General features: G+C 47.8%; 8 protein-coding genes across 8 annotated transcripts; 5 read left to right on the forward strand and 3 right to left on the reverse strand.

The window, feature by feature from the left end:
• Positions 1 to 4,874: 4,874 nt before the first annotated feature.
• N7515_004058 (uncharacterized protein) lies at positions 4,875 to 5,162 on the forward strand (the record flags this gene model as incomplete). Its single annotated transcript, XM_056664802.1, has 1 exon — positions 4,875 to 5,162. One exon carries the CDS (start codon positions 4,875 to 4,877, stop codon positions 5,160 to 5,162), a length of 288 nt encoding a protein of 95 aa, XP_056523859.1.
• A 521-nt stretch (positions 5,163 to 5,683) lies between these two features.
• On the forward strand, positions 5,684 to 6,510 carry N7515_004059 (uncharacterized protein; the record flags this gene model as incomplete). The annotated part of the gene is made up of 2 exons (XM_056664803.1): positions 5,684 to 5,861; positions 5,918 to 6,510. 2 exons carry the CDS (start codon positions 5,684 to 5,686, stop codon positions 6,508 to 6,510), a joined length of 771 nt encoding a protein of 256 aa, XP_056523860.1.
• Positions 6,511 to 7,596: 1,086 nt separating this feature from the next.
• On the reverse strand, positions 7,597 to 8,243 carry N7515_004060 (uncharacterized protein; the record flags this gene model as incomplete). The annotated part of the gene is made up of 3 exons (XM_056664804.1): positions 7,597 to 7,857; positions 7,918 to 8,115; positions 8,151 to 8,243. 3 exons carry the CDS (start codon positions 8,241 to 8,243, stop codon positions 7,597 to 7,599), a joined length of 552 nt encoding a protein of 183 aa, XP_056523861.1.
• A 1,915-nt stretch (positions 8,244 to 10,158) lies between these two features.
• Positions 10,159 to 10,691, forward strand: N7515_004061 (uncharacterized protein; the record flags this gene model as incomplete). The annotated part of the gene is made up of 3 exons (XM_056664805.1): positions 10,159 to 10,202; positions 10,277 to 10,616; positions 10,671 to 10,691. The coding sequence occupies 3 exons, from the start codon at positions 10,159 to 10,161 to the stop codon at positions 10,689 to 10,691; spliced, it is 405 nt and encodes a 134-aa protein (XP_056523862.1).
• A 477-nt stretch (positions 10,692 to 11,168) lies between these two features.
• Positions 11,169 to 12,901, forward strand: N7515_004062 (uncharacterized protein; the record flags this gene model as incomplete). The annotated part of the gene is made up of 3 exons (XM_056664806.1): positions 11,169 to 11,326; positions 11,375 to 12,483; positions 12,540 to 12,901. The coding sequence occupies 3 exons, from the start codon at positions 11,169 to 11,171 to the stop codon at positions 12,899 to 12,901; spliced, it is 1,629 nt and encodes a 542-aa protein (XP_056523863.1).
• A 2,816-nt stretch (positions 12,902 to 15,717) lies between these two features.
• Positions 15,718 to 17,349, forward strand: N7515_004063 (uncharacterized protein; the record flags this gene model as incomplete). The annotated part of the gene is made up of 1 exon (XM_056664807.1): positions 15,718 to 17,349. One exon carries the CDS (start codon positions 15,718 to 15,720, stop codon positions 17,347 to 17,349), a length of 1,632 nt encoding a protein of 543 aa, XP_056523864.1.
• Positions 17,350 to 17,618: 269 nt separating this feature from the next.
• N7515_004064 (LysM peptidoglycan-binding domain-containing protein) lies at positions 17,619 to 19,023 on the reverse strand (the record flags this gene model as incomplete). The annotated part of the gene is made up of 7 exons (XM_056664808.1): positions 17,619 to 17,626; positions 17,691 to 17,940; positions 18,006 to 18,087; positions 18,141 to 18,386; positions 18,441 to 18,560; positions 18,624 to 18,752; positions 18,815 to 19,023. The coding sequence occupies 7 exons, from the start codon at positions 19,021 to 19,023 to the stop codon at positions 17,619 to 17,621; spliced, it is 1,044 nt and encodes a 347-aa protein (XP_056523865.1).
• Positions 19,024 to 20,996: 1,973 nt separating this feature from the next.
• N7515_004065 (cytochrome P450) lies at positions 20,997 to 22,463 on the reverse strand (the record flags this gene model as incomplete). The annotated part of the gene is made up of 6 exons (XM_056664809.1): positions 20,997 to 21,144; positions 21,220 to 21,474; positions 21,529 to 21,639; positions 21,687 to 21,855; positions 21,919 to 22,317; positions 22,373 to 22,463. 6 exons carry the CDS (start codon positions 22,461 to 22,463, stop codon positions 20,997 to 20,999), a joined length of 1,173 nt encoding a protein of 390 aa, XP_056523866.1.
• Positions 22,464 to 22,962: the final 499 nt, after the last annotated feature.

Raw genomic sequence — 22,962 nt, forward strand, 5'->3', positions numbered from 1 at the left:
ACCTATTCGGACTTGATAACCGAAAGGCCGTATTCTACATTATGCCCTCGGCGTTCCAGGTTCCATATTGCAGATCTGGATTACAGTTTTTATTTATCTTATTATATTGTTCATGTTTGCCAGGTCGATACGGTTGGATTACCATATGACAGGTTTAGAATGTTGTGATTTGAGTGAGGCATTTGCAGATTAGGACCCAACCCGCTTAATTATGTACTATCTATAGGAATGAATGAGCTCATTGAAAACCAGTTGGACTTCATCTTGTATCCTTACGGTGGATATATGGACAAGGCCCGACAACCTACTCCCATATACTTGTATTATCTCTGAAACACATTAAATCTTAGACAATCAAAATTCACAGAAACTGCAATTACGCCTCGAGGCTCAATTAATCAATAGCCGGGCCATTTCGGTCACCAGCTTGGTAGGTGATGTTCTGGGCCCGTATTCGATACAACCGCTTGTTATTTACCGCTGTAAGGTAATTACAGCGGCTCTGTCCAACCTGCACAGCCACCGCTTTAAGGCAGATAAGCCACAATACTTAAAACACCTGTAACCTGAGAGTTACATGAAACAGGTATGATTCTGTATGATACTATTATCGTATGGTGCCGTAGCGGGCTCTTCGGCAGCGGATTCTTCGACAGCAGGCTCTTCAGTAGCATATTCCTCAAATTCAAGGGTCGGTTCCTGGGAGCAAGCGATGACCCATTTTGCCTGTGTGACGGTTCATGGATGCTTGGGTTTTACCACTACGCCATCTGGCCAAAAAGGCACAATGTTTGGTCAGCGACCAAACAGCCAAGATACTATATATGCTCGATCTCTGATAGCCTGTTCATGAGCTCCTGGAAGCACCTTTGGTTTGTTCCTAGGAATGATCATAGCCCATGAAGCGCGTTCAGTGGAAGCAGGGTTGGAAACTTGGCTGCACATCGTGCGTATTGCTCCTAGGACGAACCGCATGCGTTCTGGGGCATGTGCATCAACCTGGTGATCCTGGGAGCGCTGTATGCTCCCTTCTCTACAAGACTGGCTGTTGTTAGGACTATTCCATCGGACACATCGGACACCAGTTCCAAAGATGAGCTATAAGTACTGGTTGAATTTCCATAAAATATCAGGTTATCAGAACCGGAGAAAAACCACCATCACAACAAGTCGGCTTTCCTTTTGCTCTCGCTGAGTCCTCAAGCTCATTCTACACTCTTTTTCAATATTGAGACATCGAAATGTTTCTCCAGGCTCTCGATTCAGCGGGCGAAAGACACGGGTCGCAACGCAAATCCACTGAGTCCTGCCAATAACTCTTCCGAGAGTCTGACTTCCATAACGGGTATAAATGTGCTGGTAAGGTCAAAGTCCTTCACCAGAAGTACGTCGACCTATGGATCGAGTGAGTGGCCGCGAAATGCTATTTCAGCTTCCCTGTTTGTTGGCTTACAAGGTTTCTTGATGTAGGCGGGATGGCTCTACAAAGCTATGAGCTGGAGAAGGAATCTGCCGCCCCAACACTGTTCTGATCAAAAGATTTATCTGGTGGTACACGCTTTCTACGAGAGGCCGGCTTCAACCTGATAGAAGGCCCACGGTGACCACTACTTTGACGTGTGCTACGAGGTTTCCAGGGGCTTTGTGACAGCAACGGGAAGCGCGATTGCTGCAAAGGACTGTTCGGAAACTTACAGGGTCAGTATAGTCCATTTTGCCAAGGCTTTTGATGTTGAAGCCCGCCTTCTCATAGTGGATCAGATTTGATCTGTAGTTATGGTCGCGGGACTTATAGGAGAGATCACTAATGAGGCAGGCACAAGACTTAATTTGCTTATTGTGTCTCTGCAAAAGTGGTGCTTTATTTACTGGCCATGATTCTTCTAACTATTGAGCAACGCTGAAAATCAAAGGACAAACTGGCTCGAAATTGCCACTACATTGTTGGGTGAATGGGCCTACTGATCTCATTCAAGTTTCCACCCTCAATTTGACACCCGCCGTTTTCCAGAAGTCACTTTGGTCCATGTGATTTTAGAAGACGGTTGTTTTAATAGAAGCTGCCCAAGGTGCATGGGTAACACGCCTCAGTTGAGAAAATACACAGAGATAAAATCAGAACAAAAGCATGGCTAGCTTCTTCTCTGGTCAAGAATGTGACCAGGAAGCTGGAAAATATAATTTTTGGTAGGAAAATGCGGAGGGCTGGAATTACACAATTCATGTTAGTCTTGGGATTTGAGGTCACCACGACCAACAATGGGCAGGAAGCCCTTGACGCGTGGAAGCACGATTCATTTGACTGCATTCTCATGGATCAGGAAATGCCTGTTACGACGGAAGTTCAGCGGCGCGAGAGATTCGGGCACTGGAAAAGGACAAGGGAACGTATACCCCTATATCGCATATGATTTATCAAGCCGGACTGCCTACGGTAATAAGAAAGGACCCAGCGAAATATTAGGTCAGCGGAGAAGGACCCTACACTATAGTAGACGGAGAAATTGTCATCTTGCTTCAGAACACTCTGTCTTCGGCCAGAGTGCCCTTAGCTAGCGTAGGTCTGATTGGCTGAAATTGGTAGTCTTGATGTGGAGCTCCTTCTTAAACCTTATTAAGGGCTGTGGTTGATTAACAAGGTTAAACTGCCCTAGGCAGTGTCAGTTTTGTGAACGAACTTTTAGTCTGATTTATTCAGATAATTCTCTCGCTGCTTACTGAGATACAATCGGAGTGCCATACTTAGTGCACTCTGAACTGCAATGACTCCTTCTTATGCTACTAGAGTCTAAATGCACACGGGGGACGTTCGGCCAAGTTTACCCGCGGCTAATTCTATTCTGATCCGCTATTTAGGCCAGGCGGGTAGCAGTCAACAGTAGACTTCTCCTGGGTATTTAGAGATCAATCTGCGGGGGTTTACGACCTCCGAGCAAATATTTCACATACGCTAAATTATCGCCAGCGGACCAAAATAGATCGTAAACTGCAATACCCTAGTATTCAGGTCGAGGCGGTCTTTTAGGTGTCGAGACGTTGAAGTAGCTAGTGCTTAACAGACCGCGGGGAATTTAAACGGCCGCTGAAAGCCCCTTTGTGCTGTGTAAGTCGACAATAAACGCGAGCGATGAAGAATTATTGGTCACCGAAGAATCTTGTGATAAAATTGGGGACAGGACGGTGACGTACAATTAGTGCTGAGTAACCCCGGCAAAGTCTGCGAACAGATAATAGCAAAACTAGCATAGTGGGTGAAAAGTGAGGTTGCTTTACTTATTCAGCCGAATATGTTCACTTTGGCAGAGAGTGAGTGCATAGAAAAACTAGATATTGAGACACGGACTTCATATTCTGACGGACACTTGAACGAACAATCTTGAACGAACAGTCTTGAACGAACAGTCTTGAACGAACAGTCTTGAACGAACAGTCTTGAACGAACAGTCTTGAACGAACAGTCTTGAACGAACAGCCTTGAACGAACAGTATATTGACCTTCATAATCTGACGCACTTGAACGGACACTATCTTAAACTTCATAATCTGACTAACACTTGAACGAACACTGTCTTGAACGAACAATATCTTAAAACGAACATTATAACAGTATCATGAACGAACATTACCATGATTTGCTTTTAGTATTTAGTGGAGCCACTAATTAATCAAAGCCTTGTCTACAATTCGCTCGGCCTACAGGCTGGGGAAAGTCTTTATTAGCACAGTTAAATAAACATAATTTGGCCCATGTTTCCATTGAGGATAAGACTAACACGATCCGCGCCTGCGTGTATTTTTGCCGTAGGGGGGATTCTCTAACAGAAATTAAAGGTGTAAATGATATGGTCAAGCAGAAGATAAAGTTTTGGCTACTTATAGAATGGCCATTTTGAACAGGTTCTAGGTTGAGCCAACCTGATCTGAGCTAAACAGGTTTGAATTAAACAGCTTAAAGCTCGAGCAACTGAATGAATGTGTAGCCTCAAATCTACGTGATCTTATACTTTGACTATACTGGTTTGGATATCGCGTAGGCGAGATTATATCTTGTCGTTCTGCGATGATTATTTGCCTCTTTCAGGTATCCTATGCCATTTAAAGGCGGTGTCAATTGCGCGGACACGGGGTGTTTGGACAATGTTGACAGTTTTGAGATTTTGAATAGTTCTTGCCAGTTCCACGGACTGTGTAAAATGCCGTGTAAAAATTGAGGGCAGATCTTGGCTTCCTCGGCTCAGATTAAAGCCGAGTAATAGTCTCCAGCACCGCGAAGAGGTGTCTGTCATTTGCTGGAGGGCGGGCAAGAGAAATCTCATCGCAACCCGACCTGGTACTTGATCCAGGATTTGTGCAAGACCAGCGGTCTGCGTATGGAACTGAATCCGACCTGAGCCGTAAAGGGACATAGCTCAGGATTTCTTACCTGGTACTTGATCCAGGATTTGTGCAAGACCAGCGGTCTGCGTATGGAACTGAATCCGACCTGAGCCGTAAAGGGACATAGCTCAGGATTTCTTACCTGGTACTTGGTCCAGGATTTGGGTTCGTACTACAGTGGGTTTACCGTTTGCCATACCCTCGACCTCGATGGGTGGGCTCAGAGCAGAAGGCCACTAGTAGCCACATTCAAACGAGGGGCTAAAAGGAGAAGAGGAAACAACGGTGGAGGGCTTGCCTTTATGCTGGGCCCTATGGGGCCCCGTGCATTATTCCTAGTGATAAGATCATAGCAGGCTATACAGAAGCCGTGCTGTTTTAGTCCTGCTGCTCTCGTCTTTCAAGTCATCCCCTTTGATACTCTGCCAGTGACAGAGAGGCAGCTCTCAGTATTCATACGGTCCACGATACGATCGCAATTTGCAAGGCAAACAACAATGAAGGGCACGAGAAAATTCATGCGACCCCCGGGCTACGCAGAGGCCGCAATGAGCCAGTCACGAGCGGCGGTATTCTTGCGGGGCCTGCGAAGGGAGAGAAGACGGCTTCTACGACAGCTCAAGCAGATTTACGAGCAAGTCGAGATCTCGGAAGCAGAGTGCAGAGGGCTATGCTACCAGGCCATCAAAGTTATGGCCCTTAGCGTTTTACTTGAGTCTTTGAGCAAGAAATCTACTGCTGTATCCAATGGTGTGTCTGGAGATCATCGTTCAGCGCGGGTTTGAAATCATGCCGAATCTACGCTAAGGGTTTCATGATCCTCTTTAGAAGCTCTCAGATTATGTATGAGAAATGTCAACACCGGCTGGAAATTTCAGAGTCTAACCACTTCTGGTACAAATTATCAAGAGCTACTATTATCCGCTCAATGAAGGCGATTCTTACCGTTGTGAGACGAGCCAAGCTCGAGGACAGTCCAGCCATCGCAGCCGAAGCGTAGATAGTCTCAGTAAATTTCAGCTAATACGAAAATGATATTTCTGTAATGGAGAACTTTAAATGGTGTGTGATTGCCCATATAGTCGTCAGTGGGCCAGTCACTCTCTGTTGGGACGTGCAAAACGGGGTTGATACCATCGCTCACTAAAATTTAAACGTCCCGTAGTTCGTCGGGCGGATTCTCAAAAGTTAGCAGATAAATTACCCGCTTTCGCACCTCGAACAACCTTCTGGCAAGGATTCTTTTTTTTTTTTTTTTTGGCAAAGAATCAGTCGACCTTTCATTTTTCTAGGATCCACTTTCACCATGCCAAAGGCAGCGACAACGTCGAGAAACCCATTGGTGCCGTCCCAACGCGCGGTTCGCCGGTCGACAGGGGCGGAAAGATCTCTTCCGCAGCCCATAGGGACTTTGCCTGGGAGCGAGGCCGGTGGTCTTGAACCGACGTCGCAACGGCCAATGAATATTCGAGAAGTACCGGTCCGTTCTTTATTGCTATAGCTACGGGGCGTGCAGTCTCACTGGCATATACTTTGATAGGGACGAACTTCTACGCATCCAGAACCTTGAATCAAGACGACAGAGATGAAAACTTCGAGCTCGTCCACGCTAATTGTAAAAAGACCATCGAGAACGCCGTCGCAATCAACCGACAGCTGACGGCTCGGTTTAATGAGAAACGGCGTGAAATCGCAGCCAATGCGCAGCGGTTTAGCAGGGAAAGATCCGAGATGATGACCAAGATTCAGCAGTACAGCCTGGAGATACAGAAGCAGTCGGGCGAGGTACAACGCTTGAACGGAGAAGTCACTAGGCTGGAGACACTTCTTGAGACGGCCAACTCGAATGCCCGTAACTTGCTCTCGCGAAGTGACCTGCAACAGACGCTGGAAGATATTCATACTGCTGGCCACTCATTCATGAGCCATCTTAAAACCCGAATGAACGAAAACGAAATCAAGATGGATGAAAACGGAAATGCGCAGAATTTCAGTCAGCTGCCGGGAATAGACGTGACGGGCGACTGGCCCGACACGGAAGCGTTCGATGTGATCAATGACTCTGGGGCTTTTGCGGAGATGCCGGCCACCATGTTCCCCGCATCTGACCAGGACGGCGTGCCAAGCATCTAATCTGTCGCGGGTTGAGCTGGGTTAAGTCGCCACAAATGCCATGATTAGCTTTCACTCGCTCACTAAGATAATTGAGCCTGATTTTTCTCTGATTCTGCCTTCAAACAAGCCAAGAACCCACGTGCCCGTATATTACGGTACAACAAGGGCGATCGGGATACGAACACATACAATAGCATTACAGGTGGTATATATATATTTACGTATGCTTTGGGGACTGGAGGTGCTGTTCCAAAGCACGTTGAGTGGGAAATGACCGATCACATGGAACGCAGATAACCATTTTGGATCTGGAAAAACTAGTTATATCGAAGAGAGTCTGGGGTCTGAGTCTATAAACCTTTGGGACAGAGCGTGCGACTGTGTGACAAAGCAGCCCTCATGACTGTCCCTCTGGGATGTCAAAAGTACGGATAAGTCTAGGAAATGTGTATCTCGTCCACAAAAACGCTCGTTCCGTGCCCATCACCTTCGAAGCTGAAGGAAGCCCGACCTTCTAGTGAGGGGAAACAACAATGTTGCCACTCATGCATGCAAGTGCAAGGGTGTCATGCGATGTCTCTTCGAGTATGTGGCTTTCGTGTACGCGAGTCGTGACTTGCATGAGTCGAGAAGAAATGACAACACGTGTTCTTTGTGGTATGGTGGCATCATTGGGGCTGCTGAAGTTGTGATCAGAGAAGGTGCTCAGCTTTCGTTTTTACCAAGCCGCTCTTATCAATTGGTACATACCTATCATACTTTACCAAAGAGGAAAGAGCGGGCTCCTCGAGTGCATGAAACAGTGGAGTCATTGTCGAAGTTCCAACGCTAGTTACTGCTCAAAAGATGACACGGAGTATGAGCCAAATACCTGGCTAGCCAAGAGCGCGTCCTTTTTGGAAGTTGGCTCCGCCGGGAGTTTTTGCCAATCCCAGCTAGTCTCGCCGTTGGGCACCACTGCATACCAGCCGGTCGGAGTGTGTTAGAAGCGCTGATGGATATACTTTGTAGAGCATTCAGGCTACCCAAACGGTAGTTTTCTGCTAGGAGATAGCAGGTAAAGGCAGACAGATGCCAAATGTCACTGAGACGCTTATTATCAGCTTACATGTATCCCGTTTTCGTGGTACCAATGCCGGCAACTTGTGCGTCTTGAGTCGAGGGTACGCTTAACAGCGCTGAGCGGATATAGGTGTTAGCCGAGTCGGTAGAGAGGTACCTCCCGAAACTGTTCCCTTCTCTAGTCTCATTATCTCTCGGATCTACTGATGATCTCTGTGTGCTAATGCGGACGCAGTTCCGGTCATTTTCGGGTCGTTGGAGGCTTAGTTGCGGGTCACGGGTACCGCTGGCTGCTATCGCTGCCTAAGTTCTAGGCGGGTTTGGTTGTGGGCTGGTTTCGATTTGTGCTCTTAGGGCCCTGACTTCTTCATGAAGCCTGTCGTTCTGTTCTCGGAGGACGTTCTGGTCGTGCTTGACCTCTTCTAGGTCGGCTTTGGTGGATTCGATGAGCGTGGTTTGGCGATGGATGATATCCTTGAGGTTGTCGATGAGCTTCCACACCTCTCTGGTGGTAATCCGGCCTGTGCCCTCGCGGGTGTGTAAGCTTCGCCATTTCTCGTTCTTTTCCCTATGATTTGGCCTGCATCGATCGATACTCGAGGCTGGAAGTCTTCAACTGAGAAGCTGGCTTGGGTTTCTTGGGTGTTTGTGGGAGGGGGCTCGGGCCCTCCCGTGGGTGGGTCCGCCATCGTTCCGGGGTTAGCTCCCGCTCGGTACACAACCACAACAGTTTTATATCGAAAATGCGTAGAGTGAGGCCTGTCTGTACGTCTCTCTCTGGCCCGTTGGGGGAGTACAGAGTGGATCGAAATCAGTTTCACCACTCTTTTTACATCGATCTTTCCTGAACCCTACCTTGAAACACGCTAGTCCATCATTGATTTAGCTCCTTTCAGAAATCGCGTAATTTGTTGTAACGTAAGATCACGTGATCACTTACAATGTCACTGGAAATACTCATACAGATGTACCTGTATGTACCAGTTTTTGGGCCGCGGATGCGCATTTCCCGATCGGGGTGCCGCCGCTTTATGAGGGGGCTCAGGGTCATGCTCACTGAGTATTTCACAGCACAGGGTGATTACTCAGTGCCACTCGAGGTATGCTTAGTAATGTCAAAATAATGCTCAGGTTATGCTCAGTGAGCACTCGGGGTCTGCTCGGTGAGCACTCAGGGTATGCTCAGCGAGCACTCAGGGTATGCTCAGCGGTCAGCACTCAGGGTATGCTCAGCGAGCACTCAGGGTATGCTCAGTGAGCCCTCAGGGTATGCTCAGTGAGCACGACCTGAGTGCACACTCTCGGCCTGAAAATAAAGGCAGAGATAGAACAAATTGACCACGTGACATGTGGATCATTTATTAGCCATCTATTCTGTGATGCTGGCGCCAGCAACTAAAAATCCACCTAACATTGACCATCCTTTTTCTGTTGATAGCCCCTGCTCCCAGGAAGTTATTCACTCGTATGCCCTCTCGGCCCCTCTGAGAGATGATGACGTGTGAAATTACATGGCTTGTGCCTTTCGCCCAATCCCTGCTATGGCCGGGATGGTTTGTATGAAGTACTTAACATCCAGTCGAGCTATAAATACAGCGAAATCCCCCATGGGTAGTCAACCACAGATACTTCGCAAGGGCTTGCAGCTCACTACCTCTTTTATTCTCTTCATGATTCGTCCCAGTGTATAAACGTTCCTTTCCAATCCTGGATCATGGGTATAAAGCCCCAGACTTGCGATTTAGCAAGGGAACGGCGCCGCGCGAGACGCAAAGAAACTGGATTCCAACCGGAAGCCCACCGAGAGGATGATGCTACACGTGGTAAGCATAAGCGGACCGATGAGTCCAGAGCCCTTCACCGACAGTACGTTGAGCTCTGGATCGAGTGAGTGGCCTCGCAACGCTTTTCCCAATTTCCGTGTTTGTTGACTTCTTAGGTTTCTGATTGAAAGTGGAAGAGTATCTGAAGGCTATGAGCTGGAAGAGGGATGCCTGGCACCCGAAATTACTCTGATCAAAGAATTCATTCGGTGGTATGCGCATTCTACCAAAGGGCGTCTCGACCCAGAAGGAAGACCCACGGCGGTCACGACTTTGGCATGCGCCAAGAGATTTTTCGGTGGATTTGAGACAGCTACTGGAAACATGGTTCCTCTAGAGGACCGTGTAGAGACTTACGGGGTTAGTATAGTCCATTTTGCGAATGCTTTGGATGCTTGCGGCTGACCATATCACAGTGGATCAAAGCAACTCTGACCAAAGAGAATGCCATCGTGAACATGGAAAAAGGCAAATTCAATTTCACCAAGACAGACTACCTCCATGCCGTATCTTCACTGTGGACGGTCGATGATCCTGTCTTCATCCACGGAACAATGAAAGTTTTCCTTTTGTTCGCCCTACAGCTTTATCTTTTCACTGGTGCAAGGGTTGGGGCATTCATTCCCATAAATAAACATCGACACCAGAGAGGTCTTCGTTATAAAGGTACATCAACCCATGCACATGTTCTTTCAGGCTACTGACACCTAACAGCACATAGACCTAGTTTTATTTCGTTCTGATTCTTCTGACGAGCCATGGAAGATCGGGTGGCGAGTCAATGAACAGTGGCTCAAAAAAAAATAGGAACCCGGAGTACACCGTGTAAGTCAATTACCTCGTTCCTAAAATGTGCCAATTCCTCCTTTTCTTTTCGCAAACACTAACTCGCTCGACAGCTTTGGCATAGGCATCCGTGATGACAGCAGGCCTCAATTTGCATCGGGACTGCTTCTTGCCGTCATTGCCATCGACCAAGGCGCAATTTACGGAATCAACACTATAGAAGATTTGGCCCAACAGCAGTTCCCCGAAGGGAAGAATGAAATTCCCCTGCGCTGGAAGGATGACGCGAAGGAAAAGCTTGTATTCAGGAACGTGACTGCGCAAGGTGCTCAGGATCTGGTGTTGACGACAGAAAGGTTCTATTATTTCCTTCGCCAGCTCTTCAGGAAAGCAGGGTATTGGGAAGATCCCACAATACATGATATCCGCCGAACACTTGGAAAAAGGTTGATGGTAAGGCCCTTCTGATATCCTACACTTCATCGGACATAAACTTACTCTCCATAGGGCGATACGGCTCAGCATTAGTTTCACAATTATACGGTCATAAAGATGGGAAAACCTACCCAACGAGCTATCTTGCCCATTGCTCGTCCATTAATACTGTCGACTGTGTTCTTGATGAGAAGGGAGACGATTGCCATATCGAATACTGGCAAGGCCATGAGCAATACCGTGAAACCGGTTTGCCTAGTCATCTGCCCGCTGGGATCGAAGAATCTGTCCTGGAGAGCGATGAACTTGCCGAAATAAAAAAGCCACATTGGCTTGGCAGATGCAATAGGCGACAAAGACAGGGGGAATTACGAGAGATTACAATACAGGAATACCCATATTCGCCTCCGCCTTTCAGCTCTTACAAACTACCGGACCAAATGGGTTCGAGATAGGAGAGACTGGACGGTTTTGTCAAGAGGGCAGAAATCACCCAATGACCCAGAAAAGAATGCTTGCACACGTGCCCTTGCTCTTATTATGCCCGAAATCGGCCGCCTAGCGGCAATCATGTCGTCCACAGAGCCTATGTCATTTGACGAGAAGCTCCTCTTCATGAAGGACCTACAAAAGCAGTGCTCGCGGGAATACGACATAATATACTTGCCGAATGAAGCACCTATCAATGGCAAATGCCCGATTGAAAGCTGCCAGGAAGACGTTGACTCGTGAGTACCTATTTCCAGGTATTGAAAACTAATCGCTAACTTGTGCAGACTGGCGAAATCCAGCCGGAGTAGACATATCCATGAATGCGTCCGCCGCGATAAAGCTTCCCAGCTTGGAGTGAGGAAGTTCGACATGGAATTCTGCTACGAATGTATGGAATGGTTTCATACAAAGCACCAATGGCGAGAACACTGTGAGAAACACTTGCTATCTTGGGGGAGGCTCCATTGCGAAGTCATCATTTACCGCTATACTGTCATCCGACCGGGTTATTGTCCATGTTGCCTCTTCGATGAGTCTCTTGATGCGGAGAAAAGGCTTCGTTATTGGTGCCATAGCAAGAAACTTCGGGACCATATCAAGGAAACTCATCTGCAGGGGATGAAATGGCCAGCTACAGATCCCTTGTGTGGCTGTCCACGGTCTTTTGACAACGCGCATGATTTCTGCCATCACTTGTATGATGTACATGGCTTGGCAAAGGGTATCTGGCAATCGCGAAATGCGGACAATGAGGACGACGAGGCTACAAAGGTAATCTGCGTACGTGGGGAAAAAAGAGCTCTCCCATGGGAGCAGCAACAAGGGAATGAGAAGAGAAGCGAAAGGTGCGCCAAAGAAGCTCGGACTGACAATCATGGCTTGCCATCTACTTCCAAGGTGGAATCGAAATACACTTCAATGGAGTCAAAGAAAAAGCGGAAGAAGGAAACCCGATTTTTCCAATACCAGCCTTCACGCCCTGAATCTCAGCAATACCCCTCGAACCACATTTGTATCACCAAACCGGCTCGGTTCTCGTTTGTCGAGGATCAGCAAAGACGATTTGAGTGCTCTGCTAGAAGTGATAGGGCCAGCGCGAGCAGCAGGAGTAGTTCAATTGCATCTTACGTCTCAGATGCCGATTCACGCCTCAGCTCGCAGCCAACGACGCCCGGTCTTGATGTCATTGACCCTAGAATTCTCGTCCCTATCGGCTTCAACATAGAGGATGATTGCCCGGGTTACGACCAGGAGCCTATTCAGCTGAATGCTCATTCTTTGGGTGAACTCGAGACAAAGGAGTTAAATGACACGATAGACCCAAAACCTCCTGTTCCGAGCCCTGCCAAACTATCTCGTGAAGATTGTACCAATGAAGTCAATGACAACATTGGTAGGGCTTGGAAACATATTGTCCTACCCCCTCCAGCAACACAGCTGTCGCGGTAGATGATAAGTGCGAGGAACACCCTCATACGCAGGCAGAACCCGACGGTAACCCCTCTTGTGATGATCAAGCTGATGTCAGCAACTTCCGTAGACCGCTCACGAGAGCAAAGGCAAGATCACAGCCGCTTCTGGGTCATCCGGTTGATTTGGGTACTCGCAAGCATCGGCGGAAGCTTACCACAAAAGAAAAGCGAAAGCTGCTTGAGCTCAAGGGCCAGAACCTGACCTTGAGGCAGATTGGGCCTCTCTTCGCAGACGTAGATACGGCCTTCCTGCGACAGTGCTGGAAGGATATGGAGCTTCCTCGGCGATACACCAGATCACGGGCAAATCGAATGGCCCGTCGTGACTATGCTCGCTAAGACATTTTTTATTGGTCGAGCATTATGCTTTGCATCAACTATAACCTGCTTGTACATAAGTTAAGTTTATTTACATTTCGAGATTAATAGAGACTGAGCTCTTTGCCAAACCAAATCACTGCCTGTAATGCCATAATGTCACCACTCAAGATTCCAACGACAGACACTCGTCGCCCCAGCGAAACAAAATATGAAGCACATCTTTGTAATAATCCCGTGAGGTGGTTTTTGTGGAAACCATTTAGTCGAAAATGAAGCTGTTGTTTGTGCTAGATTTGAAGTTGATCATATTCGCACTGCGTGAGGATGGCGAGTGAACTGCAGCGTGTTTTGACGAAAGCCGATTACAGCCAGCTTGTCACACTGCAAAAGGAAGTTACATTACAATTAATATTACATACATAGCTCGCACCGCCACACTCGGACAGGTAACCCAAGAAGTATTGACCGTATGTAATGTAACGTAATTGAATGTTTCTATTTGTATGATACGACACCACGACTATTTTAATTTATCGGTACCACGGAACTACAAGTAAATCGAACTATTATTTTTTTCCCTCTTCATATCAACGCTGATACCAGTGTAGGTATATCTTGGCCTATTTGTAAGCTCCTGGAGTCGCTTTATTTGCTCCTGGGAGCCATACTATTGTATCCAATTTATGTTCCCAGGAACTTATTCGATCGCCTATAGTATCATTCCTACCACGCAAGGCATTCATGTAACTGGGAGCTAATCAACCGTTCCTGGGAGCAATCACAGCCACGCATTGTACCTTAAACCTGGGAACAATAATCGACACCATTTGCCTTCAGTTGGGACGATTGCGTCGGATGTCGGGTCCGAAGACGAGTTATAAGAACTGACTAACTCCCTACCGATGGTAAAATATTGGAAATCTCGCAGGAGATCACAAGTACAACAAACCAGCTCTTTCTTCCTAATTGTATTGCCCTGAGTCTGCGTCCTTTTCAATCTTAAGATATGGAAATTTATCTTCGGACGTTCGATTTATCAAGCGAAAACCAAAATCCGCCACACGAAATTACTGAATCCAGCCAGGAATCCCCCCGAGAGGGTACCATTCATGATGGACATAAGCTCGCTGTTGAGGTCAAAGCCATTCACCAGAGGTATTTCTGGCTTTGGATCGAGTGAGTAGCCACGATATGTTATTCCAATTTGCGTGTTTGTTGACTTCTCAGTTTTCTTGGTGTATGCAGGATAGCCCCACATGACTATGAGCTGCAGAAGGGATCTCCTGACCCCAACATTGCTCTGATCAAAGAATTTATTCTTTGGTATACGCTTTCTACGAGAGGTCCTCGGCCAGATGGAAGGCCCACGGTGATTAATACTTTGACATGCGCCGAGAGGTTTTTCAATGGCTTTAAGACGGCTACAGGAAATATGGTTGCCGAAGAGGGTCGTTTGGAGACTTACAGGGTCAGTATAGCCTTTTTACGAAGGGTTCTGATGTTAGGCTCATGTTCTCATAGTGGATCAGAAGGGACCTGTATAATCCCAGAACTTCGATGTGATTACTAAATGCCTGCTTCTTTGTCTAACTTCAGTGAAGCCCATTCGTCGAGCATGACAAAATTTTACTAGACATCGAATGCTACAGGGCGGATCGAAATCAATTTCACCATTTCCCCGGGGGAGAGGGCAGTTTTTGCGGTTTCATGGAACTCTATTTTTTGTGACGCTAGTTCTAGTGTAGTCAGTCGAAGAAAGACCCATGATCTATAGCTTTTTTACATACAGTCTACGATGATCTAAGTCAGATATAGACTGAAGTGGGGCTGTAGGCAAAGACGACAACAAATACCTCCGTTCTTTGCAGAATACAGATCATCTCACGCAGAGTATTTTTGTCTCGAGCGGCGTGCCTGTCTCGAGGGTTTTTCGTTTTCGATCCCCGCTCAGATAAACGAAATTGTCCAGTGTAGAGAATTTGCTTGCATTCAAGCGATGATTGGCCGAGGAATCAATATTCTACTGCAAATTGTTTAAATGACGATCTTTCTCTTCCCAATAGACTTTTAACGCGGCGCTTCTGTTGAACGGCATGAACCCAAATCTGGGGACATTATTGGGACAATTCGTGGGGATACCCTTGCCAGTTGGCTGGAAGGAGGCTCACCAGTTGGCGGAAAGTTTGCCAGTTGACGGGAAGTTCGCCAACTGGACAGAAGATCTTTGTTGATGTTTTATTCAAAAAGGTACTGTACACATGCCCTGTTCACTTCCTGTATATCATTAGCACTACAGGTACACGCTTAAAGTGTTACTTGGGTAATTTATCATTCGCCTAGTTTGGTCTAGGTTGTTGGAGTGTATCTTGTTGAATTCAGCCAGAAATTCCTGGATGAATCAGGCGGCGATGCCAAGCCTATCTTTTCCCAAGGCTCTACGGAGTAGCAACCGCCATTTGGTCAATTGCAGGACTACCGAAGGAGGGTCGCTCCTTGCCAAGACAAGCCACGTGATCGGACTTGATCCTGTGTCAGGAACGGCACTAGTATGTTCCGGACAAGACAAATGGAAGAAAACCTCCATATCCAGATAGTTTCCTCAGAGGCTCAGACAGACAAATTTTATTTGGTTTAGTTGGTCACTTGCGAGCCACATCCTTCATATCGAATAGAGCAAGGCTACATTTGCTAAATTGTTGCTTGCCTCAATTTAACATATCTTCTCCACACTAAACCTAGTACAGTCAACAGTGGGGAGGAACAAATCGGCTAACTGTACCGTGTAAAACGCACTTTATCACGAAGTCTCAAGTTCAACTCTACAATATCATATTATGGCTTATACCAGTCCACCCGCGCTCCCCCAGGAGCTCTGGGACTGCATTGAGTCACATCTATCCAATGCCGACATAAAATCTTTGCGCCTGACATGTAAGCAATTCAACAATGCAGTGTTTCTTCGGCTCGATCGTGTTTTCTTATCCGCCAACCCCCTCAACATTGAGGTCTTCCGCAACATTGCATCACACGACAAGTTCCGCCATCAGATCAACGAGATTATCTGGGATGAGGCGCGCTTGCATCGGGGTCCAGCACGAATAGCTGAAACCAATGAGGGACATGAATTGCTCTCGGACGAGGATGAACCCGATAATAACAGAGAATGGGCTGCGGAATACTACACTCACTACAGAGAGGAGATTACCGAGCGCCATGAGTCTGAAGAGGGTGAAGGGTGTCCTAAATGGTTCAAAAGCGGTTGTGAGGAAAACCTTTACGTTCTAAAATACCGGGAACTCCGTGATGTGGATAGGCCCGACCATATCGCGCGCAGAGAACAAGTGTTCGCTCAGCCTTCCCTAAGGGAGGCCTGGCAACATTATCTGCAGTTGCTGCGTCAACAGAAGGATGTTCTTGCCAGTCGGGGTGATTTGGAAGCGTTCGCGTTTGGCGTCAAGCGGTTTCCTGCCTTGAAGAGAGTGACCATCACACCTGCAGCCCACGGCAACCTCATCAACCCGCTTTACCCGACCCCTATGATTCGTGCTTTCCCGAAAGGCTTTAATTACCCCATTCCTCGTGGTTGGTTGTACCCTAGAGCCACTATGGCGCCCGCTACTCCATATCCGTGGAATCAATACCTAGAACTCAGAGGTCGGTACCGCGGGTTCCGCACGGCACTACGTGTCCTCGCCAACGAACCCAACTCTGTTTCTGAGCTGGTGATGACTTCTAACTCTATCCCCACGGGGATTAACTGCACAATCTTCGACGAGCCCTGCGAAGAGTACAATCATTTTGCTACCGTGCTTAAGAAGCCGGGCTTCCGCCGTCTGGATATTTCCTTACTTCTCGGTGGTGAGCGTGAGGAAGATCTCGAAGCATGCTGGCGATCTCTGCTTAATGGGCGTCTGCGCCGGGCACTCGGTGAAGCAAAAGAAATGGAAGAGTTCAGGCTGCATACAACATTTGATGATGAGCTCTACCCTGACGGAGAACATCCATTGATCCCATTAGGGAGCATTGTGCCTGTGGAACAGTGGTCGAAACTGCGCCATTTCGAACTCTCCGGCTTTGTTATCTCACAGGATGACTGTGTCTCTTTCCTCAAGACGTTACCAAAATCCGTTCGCTCCATTGAACTCAGTATGCTGCAATTTCTTGGCGATGGAGTCTGGTATAGCATGCTGGAAGAAATCAAGCGAATGGTATCGGAGAGCACGCTATGGGGAGGCCGGGTTGCGGGATCAAGACCCAAAATTACGATCGGCGTGCCAATCGCGGACGCGAGCCCTACATATGGACACGGTATATGGATTGAAAAGGAGGTAGAGGATTTCATCTACGGTGAAGGAGGAAATCCTTTTAAGGAGGATCGTCCCCTTAACATCCGACTTGGATTTGGTGTTATAAGGGATGCATTGGAGCCCGATTTTGAACATCCATATGACCAATGGGTACTCTGATACAGATGAATATTTGCAAGGAGATTATTACGCCAATGAATACTGATTTTCACATGTGCGGAAGGGTCCATTGTCGGCCAATAAGTCTTTTACAACGACGGGAGTATATAGATTAAATGGTAGGTTGAAATTGGGAAGCGAAGAAATTCCGGCTAATAGATACATAAAGTAGGAATACTGCCCACAGGAGAGGAAATGAGACAGATATGCGTGTATCATCTACACTAGTACAATTACTTCGCCCTTCCCCCAAGCGCATTGTTCACCACTTAGGCACCTAACAAATATGGTTAGCAGATATGAACCCGGTTAGTATCCAGGGCTGATATTTAGAAACTCACTAGATGTAGGCTTCGGACTTTGGGTCGACGACGCAGCAATTGATGAAGTGGTTCGCGACCCGCTTGCCTTGGTCTTCTTAGGCCGAGAGAGCATCACACAGTATGACGAGCTGGCTCGCAGCGTGCAAGGATAGTAGTACGAGTCTGGGGTAACACTCGAGCTCGAGCTTGCACTAGCACTGGCGGTTGAAGCTATGGAGGAACTCCTACGCGGCTTCTCTTCGAGCGAAGGGTTCCACATGATGAAGTCCTTAGATGAGTCAGCTTGTATTGAAAGAGAGTAAGACATACCCAACCAGGGAAGAAAGAACATACTTCTGCAGAGACACCGTTGGTCATGGCCATTGTCCAGCAATCCGCGAGCGCGTCATCCGTGGTGTTGCTCAGCCACATGTAGCTATCCAAGCATTAGCTAGTTACTGCCTTGATATACCAAAAAAATGCACTTACTCGTAACAGTCCTTCCTGGTACCGTTGGCAAGGGGAATAACGGGATAAGAATTGTTTGGCAAGGCTCCGGGGTAATCTGGTCTCAGAACGGATGAAGGAACGGCGGTCATGGACACTTTGGTATAGTCATCTGAGGTCCCGCCATAGCCAGGGTACGTTGTAATGTATCCGACGGCCTGCACACAGTAGTACACACCCAATTGGAGGTTTGTACATTTCTCGTTGATCTCTGGATTCAGGAACAGGCTGTACGATTGTCAGTTATCAGCGTCACATCTTCTAGCGATCAAAGAGACTGACAAGTCAGATATAGAGATACTCGACTTCTTTACCACAGCGTCGCATGTCTCGCCCGTTCCGATTTTATAGTATCGGGCGCACTTGCTGTTGGTTCCGGAAACCGTTGGCGAGGGAATAGAGCTGATTTGTTTTCCATGAGCATGAGAGTGCCAATCGTCTTTCTGTTCTTGCAAGAGAACTTACGCAGTAGTGGTGATAATGCTCTGCGAGCCGGTTGCACTGCTTGAGGTTGTGGAACTAGGGACAGGAATTGCATAGTCTCCCGCAGGATTGCTGATGTAAATATCCTTACCAGAGAAGTCACCGAGGTTCCTAGAAAATCATGCGTTGAGCTGCATTCTATCATCAATCATGATGTCCCTGAGATCACATACGAGCACTCGCGGTTGATATCGGAGTTCCATGAGAGCAACTGCGCCCATGTGGCTCCACTCGACTTGCCAATTTTTGCACAAGTATCTCCATCCTTCACTGTGTAGGTGTTACAGCTCGGACTACTGGTAGCCCCACGATGGAGGGACTGGTGCGCAAATTTTGAAGCCTGCACCGAGGCAGTGACTGCGAAGTATGCCAGGCCTTTCATGTTGTCAATGTTTTCCTAGGTTTCAAGATGCGTCTCGCGGTTGTCATAAGAGGTCTCCAAAATAGAGAATCAAAATGTCTCAGATGAAAATGTCCCACTGATCGGAAATTGATATTCATCGAATGTCCGAGCTTAAGGCTGAGACACATAGTGGAGATAGTGGAGATAGTGGAGAATCCGCACGTTCCGGCGGGTGAATCCGCGGATCAGAGCCCTTTTGGGAATAGTGCGTGGATTTGGGACCACCTACAGCTTGAGCGCGTGTTGCTTGTGTCCAGCCACTTGAACAGGTCAAAGGTAATTCAAGGGAGGGTTTTTGTTTACTTTGCTTTACATTTTGTTATCTCGGAAAAGCAAGCGGGAACCCGAGTGAGGGTATCTATTAGTGTCTCATTAGCCGGTACCCACTATCTCGCGGTTTGACAGCACTCCCGAGCAGCGTACACTTTTGGAGCGAGCTATATTGGGGGAATGTCATCATCTTCATCGTCATCGCTGTATCTAGGACGTGCAATATGACTTTACATAGGGACTAACTGTTTGCATGAACACTACTTAATATTGAAGCTTTCGAGACAGGGCACGGATGAGGGTTAATTGAGAAAAAAGTAGTATCTACCCAGCGAAATATGAGATCGAGAAGCGGCTCATTAAGCGGAAAAGTAGATTCACTCGCCTTACGCAGTGCTGTTGGTGTGAATTGTAGACGACGTTCCAAAAATGCGGCCGTGGGCAGGAGAAGTCAAATATGAGAGCCTGATTTACCCTTGAGAACATTCTTTTGGTCCGGGGAGCTATCTTTCACATGTGCTAAACAAAGTTCGGTAAGGTAAACACACAATCGATTGGTCTTGCTTCGAGCCTGTCGGTTGGCCATTTCCGTGACTTCAGCTCCACGGGCGTCATCTGTTCCCGTTTATGATTTGCCAAGCAATGCGCCATATTGAAATTTCGTCGAGCCAATTCTCCGGCATGAGGGAAAGTGACAAAGCACGACGAGAATCGTCGGAGTTAGAAAAATATTCATCTAGGGCTTAGTCAGACACCCGATTCATTTGGCCAAATATCAGAGGTATGTTTCTCTCCGGAGCTGTGCAGGGCCTCCAAACTGTTGATTGTAATTCATAATTCAGGGACTAAAAGCGTGGAAGGTCCTTTCCAAACTCACCGAGGGCAATTATGCGCACGGTAGATCAAGGCAAATGGTGGTCTCGCCGGATTTGCCGTATACCATGCCGTATCAAATGGGAATGCCCTCTATACAACTGGACTGAATGAAACTCTGCACCTTTTTCAGTCTTGGGGTCATATGATTTCTGGTCTCTACAGTACAGTAACTTCGACTTGGTCTTTCAAAAAAGCGGGTATTGTCGAACTGGCCTCGCAGTGGGCGGTGACAACTCTTGTGGCCGAAGTGGGTTAGGTTCGATTTGACGCGGGTTTTGTCGCAGCCTAGCCAGGTCTAAGTCACATGGCCGGCGTATCACCTTATTCACATTGATGAATCTGGATGTGATGAAAGGATTGCGTTTAGACCCCAGGGCAGTTGAATCCCATGTCTGGCGCAATCAAATACCTAACCTAAGGTGCCTCCCACCTCCAAGCCACCATCACCAGGCGCGAAGGCATGCTCGGCCACATGGGCAAGCCCGCATAGACCGCACCCAACTGGCATAAGGCGCAAATCACTCAACAGCATCCCTGCACCTGCTCACCAAGTTCTCATGATTGAAGAAACCCGTATATAAAACGGCCAACTAAGCCCTCTTGTGAAACCGAACCCATAGATCTGGTTTCCACCACATCACAAAGACCTTGCCCTCCTCCAACCAGTCCAGATTTTCATTAACCAGCTCCATGTCATACATCCATAGTAGCTTGGCCAACAACAAATTGATTTCCATGTACGCGAAACTGTCTCCATGTCAGCTTCGAGCGCGTTTGAAGTGGACGACCGGACAAAAGGCTCTGGCTTACTTGCGTCCCAAACAGCCTCTTGGCCCCAGAGAGAAAGGCTGGCTAGCCTCCTTGACATCCCGAGTGTGGGGATCTATCCATCGCTCGGGTTTGAATTGCATTGGGTCTTCGAAGTACTTCGGATCATGCGTAACCGCCCACGCGCTGGTGTATATCTCTGTCTAATAGGGGGTCCATATTAGACCTTTTCTTTTAGAAAGGTGGGAGATTGTCACTTACGCCTGGCGGGATAAATTCACCATGCAACTCAAAACCTGGTGACACGCGTGGGAACCCCTGCGATCCAGGCGCAACCCTTCATTGATTACCGCTTGCAGATACGAAAGCTGTTGCGCTTTTTGTGCTTCTATCTCGTCAAAGGTGCCAAACTCCCCACGAATTTCGGCCGTGAGTTTGTCTAGGACGACTTGATTCTTGAGAAGAAAGAAGGTCGTGCTCGCCAGGAAGGTCGAAACTGTTTCGCCACCAGCAATTCTGTGAGACATCAGCACAAGATATACAAAAGCACGCGCAATTATCTCTACTCACGCTAAAGTCGACACATGGGCCGTCATCTCTTCCTTGTCAACTTCGCCGTTGCGCACTCTCTCGACCAGGGAAGAGAGGAAGTCCATTTTCCCTGTTTTCGAACTTAGGCGCCTGTGATAGCAGTTAGTTTGGTCGTCCTCCCTATCGAGCGCACTCACTTTTCCATTTGCCTCCTGCTGTACTTTGAGTTCTTGTTCTGAACAACCAAAGTTGATGGGAAAATGATCTTTGCGATCGTGGCGACAAGTGGCAATCGGCTCAAGTTGTCAATCAATGTGATGAGGTATAGATGATCTTCAACGAGTTCCGACCAGAAGTGGGGTTTTCCTGTTGTTTACCAGCAGTCAGCAGAGGCCAATTGATCTAGCTGGCAAAAAGAAGCCGTCTCACCTTCCTCGAGGCTATGAAACGACTCCCCAAAGGCCATCTCCCCAAGAATATCAAACCCAACCATCTCGTACCACTTTGTCATATTGAACCCTTGGCTTCCCTTCCCACTCTTCTTTCCAAGGATCTCAATGAATCTGTCAATGATCCGCGCAACAATATCCTCCTGTTCCAGCAAGCTCCGCTGGGAGAAGGCTGACGAGAGCATGCGCCGCATCTCGCTATGCTTCTTTGGGTTCCGCTCGCTGCCAATGCATGACTTCCTGAAACCCGCCCCGAAGACATCATAGAATGGGCTTTTAATGGCGATGGCTTTGTCAGGGCCGGCATGCCCGTAAATGGCTTTCCAGGACTCCACCGATGCGAAGGAGAGTTCGTTGGGGGAGATGCGAACAATCGGGCCTGCGGGAATCAGTCCGTTCCTCGGCAAAAGGATGGTAGAGTGTAGCCGGCATACCGTACTGCCGATGCAATTTCTCGATCGCGATATGGATTTTGCCAGTTGCGGTGTTACTGTATCGCCATAGCTGGGGAAAGTGTGAGCCCATATTTTCCAACCCAGCGAACGGCGGAGAACAACATACCAACGACGCTCTACCTAAGAGTGGACCCGGGAACCTCGCCAGCTGGTGAAAAAAGACGTTGTATACTGCCTTTATGGAAAGACACCCCACCGCTAGTAAGCACACCAGTACAGGCATCCAGTTGGCTGCTGCTGATGCCCGGGTCGTGGTATCAGACATCACCCTTTCTGCAGTTGCAGAAATGAATCGACCATCGGTGAACATGTTGCAAGCTATCTGCTTTACGCCTGACAAGTAGATAAAGAATAAAATGGACCCATGTTGGACATCCTTGAATCGGAGTTTATGCGTCGCCCGGGGGGGCCTTTTCGGGCTTTGTCTCCAAAGGGATAGTCTACTGCCCCTCATTAGGAAACTCGGAGTAGTTACGCAAGCGGATTTTTCCTACGCTTTTTCCACCCGATTGTCCCCCCAGAAAGATGGCAAAGAGACTCTTAGCCGCTTCTGTAACGTCAATGGCTGT

This window comes from Penicillium bovifimosum, assembly GCF_028826915.1.
Source record: "Penicillium bovifimosum strain IBT 22155 chromosome Unknown utg000003l_segment0_segment0, whole genome shotgun sequence".
NCBI lineage: Eukaryota > Fungi > Ascomycota > Eurotiomycetes > Eurotiales > Aspergillaceae > Penicillium > Penicillium bovifimosum.